We start from the raw sequence: 7,791 nt of genomic DNA, 5'->3' as shown, positions 1-7,791 counted from the left end.
CAAAAACCTGCGAAATACCACAGAACTCAGCAAACACATTTGGGACCTCAAAGACAATAATGTTGAATATTCAATAACATGGCAAATTCTTGCATCCAGCACACCTTACAATAGTGGTAATAAAAGATGCAACCTATGCTTGAAAGAGAAACTGTTTATTATTTACCGTCCAGACCTGTCATCCCTCAACAAGCGCAGCGAAATTGTAACAGCATGCCGCCATAGACGGAAACACCTCCTAGGTAACACATGAGCCAATCACCACGCCCCTAGGCCAGCCTGTACCCACCCACTCTGTGCCCTATATAAACCATGGTATGCGAATGCTCCCATTAAAGTCTCCTGATGATTGAGGGTACCCCCCCTCATGAAACAGGCCTGTAGAGATGAAATAGTCTTGTGATTTTTTTCCCACACATACATATATTGCGCTCTACTACGGTATCGAGCACTATTTTTTGGATAACCGTATTAAGACATATATATATATATATATATATATATATATATATATATATATATATATATATATATATATATATATATATTATACACACACATATATATGTATATATACACACACACACATATATATATACACATATATATATATACACACATACATACATAGATATATACATACATACATATATACACATATACATACATACATATATATATACATTATATATACATACATATATACATCATACATACATATATATATATACACACGTATATATATATATATATTATACACACATATATATACATATATATATATATATATATATATGTGTGTGTGTGTGTGTATATATATGTGTGTGCATATATATACATTTATATATGTGTGTGTATAATATATATATATATATATGTGTGTATAATATATATATATATATATACGTGTATATATGTATGTATGATGTATATGTTTGTATATATATAATGTATGCGTATATATATGTGTGTGTATATATATATGTGTGTGTGTATATATACATACATACATAATGTATATATACATACATACATACATACATATATATATACATATACACACGTATATATATATACACACACATATATATATATATATATATATATTTATATATATACATATATATATACATACATACACACACATGTATACATACATATATACATTTATATATATACACACACATACATATACACATACATATATGCATGTATAAATAAACACACACACATATATATATATATACACACATACATACATAGATATATACATACATACATATATACACATATACATACATACATGTATATATACATTATATCTATACATACATATATACATCATACATACATACATACATATATATATATACACGTATATATATATTATACACACATATATATATATATATATATGTGTGTGTGTGTGTGTGTATATATATATGTGTGTGCATATATATACATTTATATATGTGTGTGTATAATATATATATATATGTGTGTATAATATATATATATACGTGTGTATATATATGTATGTATGATGTATATGTTTGTGTATATATAATGTATGCGTATATATATATGTGTGTGTATATATATATATATGTGTGTGTGTGTGTATATATACATACATAATGTATATATACATACATACATATACACACGTGTATATATATATATACACACACATTTATATATATATTTATATATACATACACACATGTATACATACATATATACATTTGCACGCACGCACGCACGCACGCACGCACGCACGCACGCACGCACGCACGCACGCACGCACGCACGCACGCACGCACACACACACATTTAACAGGAAAAAGGCTCGGACTGGTGTGGTATAGAATGACCAACTTATTTGCATATGAAATGATCATTTATTACAAGTGTTCACCCAATAAACATTTTACAATAACTTTCAACTCATTTAAGTTAAAACACACACACACAATGTGCAGAAAAGTGCAAAAATACATGATCCAAAAAGTGAGTGCATGTGCAATACAACCTCAGAGGTGCTCTCACAGAAACACACATTTAGTGGAGGAAAATTACCGTATATTTACAGTTAACCGTGGAGCAAAGACTGTTTTCAAAACTTTTAAAATAGTTTACCTTGACGTAAAAACATTCAAGTTTTGGCATCAGAACTAAAAAAAGGACTTTCAGAGTCACAATATATGAAACTTTAAAAAAAAAAAGATAACCGATGGACGTCATGTCCACCCTGAGGTCGCCAACCGACGGTTTTTAACGTCTATTGTGTCAACGCGGTCAAACATCCTCAGTCTTGTTGAGTCCTAGAGCCTGGACCACGTCCACACTGAGACCGCTCTTCAGAGTCCTCCTCACTGGAACACAAACCATTTGTTGACATGGACAAGAGGCTAAACACAAATGAGCACACTATTCTACATGCTAAGAAATAGAAAATACACGCTAAACACACAAACTAGTCGCCACGCTAACATATAAAAAACTTGCTAAAGACACGTTAGCGCATTAGTGAACATGCCAACAAATGGAAATCACGCAAAAAAAAGGGAACGCGCTAAACCCGCAGACTGGTCAACGTGCTAACAAATGGAAAAACAGGCCTTAGCACATTAGTTAACGTGCCAAAAAATACGAAACACGCACTAGTGGACATGCTAATAAATGGAAAATTGCTAAAGACACGTTAGCAAACTAGTCAACATGCTAACAAATTGAAAACAGGCGTGATATAGCATAAATGTGAGTCAACATATTGGATGGAAAACTTGCTAAAGTGACGTTAGCACATTATGCTAATCGGTAAACTTGCTAAAAACATGTTAGCAGACTTCCATTTGTTAGAATGTTGGCCAGTCTGCTGATAACGTGTCTTTAGCAAGTTTCTATTTGTTAGCATGTCGACGAGTGTGCGTGTTTAGTGTTGTTTAGCATGTCAGCTAATGTGCTAATTCCTGTTTGGTCAGCATTCTAACAAATGGAAAACGGGACCTAGCACATTTGCTAACAAATGGAAAACAAGCATTAGCACATAATATTAGCCAAAAAATACAAAACACGCACTAGTGGACATGCTAACAAATCGAAACACGCACTAGTGGACATACTAATAAATGGAAACTTGAGAAAGACACATTAGCAAACTAAACAACATGCTAACAAATTGAAAACAGGTGTGATATAGCATAAATGTGAGTCAACATGTTACAGAAAACTTGCTAAAGTGACGTTAACACATTATGCTAATCGGTAAACTTGCTAAAAACATGTTAGCAGACTTCCATTTGTTAGAAAGTTGACCAGTCTGCTAACGTGTCTTTAGCAAGTTTCTATTTGTTAGCATGTCGACGAGTGTGCGTGTTTAGCGTGTTTCATGTTATTTGGCATGTCAGCTAATGCGCTAATTCCTGTTTGGTCAACATTCTAACAAATGGAAAACGGGACCTAGCACATTTGCTAACAAATGGAAAACAGGCATTAGCACATAAAATTAGCCAAAAAATACGAAACACGCACTAGTGGACATGCTAACAAATCGAAACACGCACTAGTAGACATGCTAATAAATGGAGACTTGATAAAGACACGTTAGCAAACTAAACAACATGCTAACAAATTGAAAACAGGTGTGATATAGCATAAATGTGAGTCAATATGCTAAAGAAAACTTGCTAAAGTGACGCTAGCACTTTATGCTAATCGGTAAACTTGCTAAAAACATGTTAGCAGACTTCCATTTGTTAAAAAGTTGACCAGTCTACTAACGTGTCTTTAGCAAGTTTCTATTTGTTAGCATGTCGACGAGTGTGCGTGTTTAGCGTGTTTCATGTTATTTAGCATGTCAGCTAATGGGCTAATTCCTGTTTGGTCAACATTCTAACAAATGGAAAACGGGACCTAGCACATTTGCTAACAAATGGAAAACAGGCATTAGCACATAAAATTAGCCAAAAAATACGAAACACGCACTAGTGGACATGCTAACAAATCGAAACACGCACTAGTGGACATGCTAATAAATGGAAAGTTGATAAAGACACGTTAGCAAACTAAACAACATGCTAACAAATTGAAAACAGGTGTGATATAGCATAAATGTGAGTCAACATGTTACAGAAAACTTGCTAAAGTGACGTTAGCACATTATGCTAATCGGTAAACTTGCTAAAAACATGTTAGCAGACTTCCATTTGTTAGAATGTTGGCCAGTCTGCTGATAACGTGTCTTTAGCAAGTTTCTATTTGTTAGCATGTCGACGAGTGTGCGTGTTTAGCGTGTTTCATGTTGTTTGGCATGTCAGCTAATGTGCTAATTCCGGTTTGGTCAACATTCTAACAAATGGAAAACGGGACTTAGCACATTTGCTAACATGCTAAATAATACTAATGTGCTACGTCCTGTTTTCCATTTGTTACAATGTTGACCAAACAGGACTTAGCACATTAGCTAACATGCTAAATAATATGAAACACACACACACTAATCGACATGCTAACAAATAGAAACGTGCTAAAGACACGTTAGCAGACTAGTCAACATGATTAATGGAAAATAGGCGTAAGCACATTTGTTAACATGCTATGAAATACAAAACACGCGAGTCGACATGTTAATAGATAGAAAACCTGCTAAAGAGATGTTAGCACATTATGCTAACAAATGGAAAACACTATACAGGCACATTAGTTAACATGCTATAAAACAGGAAACACGCTAAAAACACAGCTTTTGACATGCTAATAAATTGAAAACTTGCTAAGGAGACGTTAGCAGACTAGTCAACATGATTAATGGAAAATAGGTGTTAGCACATTCGCTAACATGCTATGAAATAGTAGACAAGCGAGTCGACATGTTAATAGATAGAAAACCTGCTAAAGAGATGTTAGCACATTATGCTAACAAATGGAAAACCCTTTACTAGACTACTGCAACGCACTTCTTGTCGGGATCCCCAGCAAGAACATCCAGAAGCTGCAATACATACAGAATAGTGCTGCTAGGATCCTGATGAGAGTGCGGAAATATGACCATATCACACCAACTCTCAAATCCCTTCACTGGCTTCCTGGTCCACTCAGGATTGAATTCAAAGTCTCCCTACTAACCCACCAGTGCCTCCATGGAAATGCCCCCCTCTACCTCAAAGAACTACTCACCCCCAAATCCTCCACTCAACACCTTCGCTCCGGACATGCTAACTTCCTCCAACCTCCGAGGACAAAGCTACGAACAATGGGAGACCGGGCTATCTGCTTCGCCGCTCCCAGTCTGTGGAACGCTCTCCCTGACCACCTGAGGGCACCACAGACTGTGGATGCTTTTAAAAAAAGGCTTAAAACCCCTTTTTTTTTTTTTTTAAAAAAAAGCCTTTTTTTAGATGTATGTATACCGTATTTTTCGGAGTATAAGTCGCACCGGCCGAAAACGCATAATAAAGAAGGAAAAACATATAAGTCGCACTGGAGTATAAGTCGCATTTTTTGGGGAAATTTATTTGATAAAACCCAACACCAAGAATAGACATTTGAAAGGCAATTTAAAATAAATAAAGAATAGTGAACAACAGGCTGAATAAGTGTACGTTATATGAGGCATAAATAACCAACTGAGAACGTGCCTGGTATGTTAACGTAACATATTATGGTAAGAGTCATTCAAATAACTATAACATATAGAACATGCTATACGTTTACCAAACAATCTGTCACTCCTAATCGCTAAATCCCATGAAATCTTATACGTCTAGTCCAGGGGTCGGCAACCCAAAATGTTGAAAGAGCCATATTGGACCAAAAATACAAAAACAAATCTGTCTGGAGCCGCAAAAAATTAAAAGCCATATTACATACAGACAGTGTGTCATGAGATATACGTTGAATTAAGAGGACTTAAAGGAAACTAAATGAGCTCAAATATACCTACAAATGAGGCATAATGATGCAATATGTACATATAGCTAGCCTAAATAGCATGTTAGCATCGATTAGCTTGCAGTCATGCAGTGACCAAATATGCCTGATTAGCACTCCACACAAGTCAATAACATCAACAAAACTCACCTTTGTGCATTCACGCACAACGTTAAAAGTTTGGTGGACAAAATGAGACAGAAAAAGAAATGGCATAAAACACGTCCTAGAAAGTCGGAGAAATGTTCCATGTAAACAAACTACGGTGAGTTCAAGGACCGCCAAAATGAGTAGGACAAAACGGTGCTCGCCAAGTACTCCAATCAGTGAAGCATGTTTAAAATAAACAGTGTGATTTCTAACAATTAGGAAGGTTTGTGTCATGTTTGTCCTCCTACAGAAACCATATTAAAACAAAAAATATATTTTTTTCCCCTCATCTTTTTCCATTTTTCATACATTTTTGAAAAAGCTCCAGAGAGCCACTAGGGCGGCGCTAAAGAGCCGCATGTGGCTCTAGAGCCGCGGGTTGCCGACCCCTGGTCTAGTCTCTTACGTGAATGAGCTAAATAATATTATTTGATATTTTACGCTAATGTGTTAATAATTTCACACATAAGTCGCTCCTGAGTATAAGTCGCACTCCCGGCCAAACTATGAAAAAAACTGACTTATAGTCCGAAAAATACGATACTAGTTTTTGCTATTTGGCTGTGATAGTTTTTATTTTAATTAATTTTTTATTATCTTATTATTATTATTATTTATTTTTTTTAAGACACTGTAGCACTTTGAGGTTGTTTACTCAATGTAAAGTGCTTTTTACAAATAAAATCTATTATTATTATTATTACTACATGCATCGGCACATTAGTTAACATGCTATAAAACAGGAAACATGCTAAAAACACACTTGTTGACATGCTAATAAATGTAAAACTTGCTAAAGAGACGTAACAAATAGAACAGACACTGAACAGGCATCAGCACACTACATAGCATGCCATAAAATAGGAGACACGCTAAACACGCACAATAGTCGACATGCTAGTAAATGGGAAAACAGGCTAAAGCACACTAGCTAACATCCTAACAAACGTTGTCAGGTTGTTGTCCAACCATATGTTTACATATTTGCTTTTTAGTCATGGTTGATCAATTCCATGTCCAAATTATTCTGGAAGGTTGGGAGTTCCTTCAGGTGCTTGCGTACAGGACAAGGGTTAAAGACGGCTTATCTGGTAGTGTGTGATGTCAAACAAACGAGCACAAGATGGACTCGGCGATATCCAGAGCCGCCCTGAAGAACGGGTCGCCGCGCCACAAATCTTTTTATCTGGCCGAGACGGATTAACGCGCTCCGTGTTTTGGACACAGCCGCGACCTTCACGGCAAACTTACTGGACTTCCTGTTCAGACGTGAGCGTTTGCGAGTTTTGGGACTGGACGGCCTCGCTGAGGGGTTCCGCGTCACCGACTTGACGAGCCTGTCCATGATCTGGTCTGTAGCGTCGTCCTGGGAGACGCTCTCGGCATCCTGAGGCGCCGACACGGGAGACGGACTCAGTCTGCCGAGACCTGCGGAGACCACGGGAAAGGCCATTAGTCTTGTGGAGGTGGTTTTGCTGATGAATGATTGCGACAGTTTGTCTTCTCGAAGGTCATTTGGCGTATAGCTCATGTCTTATCGGGACATTTGCAGAAAAGGGGGCGGGGCTTACTTCGGCCAGCTCGCGAGCGCCTAGCACCTCCCTGGTCGCTGGTCAGCAGGTGAGTCATGCTCTCATGCTCCGCCTCCATGCCAGGCTCCGCCTCCACAGGGGATGGAGTACTAGAAGGCACTGCCCCGGAAAACTTCTC

At 36.9% G+C, this 7,791-nt stretch overlaps 1 protein-coding gene across 4 annotated transcripts in view; it reads right to left on the bottom strand.

Moving 5' to 3' along the window:
- Window positions 1–1,878: 1,878 nt before the first annotated feature.
- The window catches only part of fhod1 (formin homology 2 domain containing 1), a 53,225-nt gene continuing 47,312 nt past the window's right edge, over window positions 1,879–7,791 (bottom strand). For all 4 annotated transcript variants that reach the window (XM_061963774.2, XM_061963775.2, XM_072913344.1 and 1 more), the window contains 3 exons: window positions 7,653–7,791; window positions 7,333–7,509; window positions 1,879–2,375 (listed from right to left, as the gene is read on the bottom strand). The exon at window positions 7,653–7,791 is cut by the window's right edge and continues 3 nt beyond it. In XM_061963774.2, the coding sequence (XP_061819758.2) occupies window positions 2,299–2,375; window positions 7,333–7,509; window positions 7,653–7,791 (393 nt within the window). In that variant the 3' untranslated portion in view covers window positions 1,879–2,298. The remainder of the gene's footprint in view (window positions 2,376–7,332; window positions 7,510–7,652) is intronic.

Source organism: Nerophis lumbriciformis, linkage group LG06, assembly GCF_033978685.3.
Source record: "Nerophis lumbriciformis linkage group LG06, RoL_Nlum_v2.1, whole genome shotgun sequence".
NCBI classification, from domain to species: Eukaryota; Metazoa; Chordata; class Actinopteri; order Syngnathiformes; family Syngnathidae; genus Nerophis; species Nerophis lumbriciformis.
Note: the sequence above shows the minus strand (reverse complement) of the source record. Positions and strands in the feature narration are given on the sequence as shown.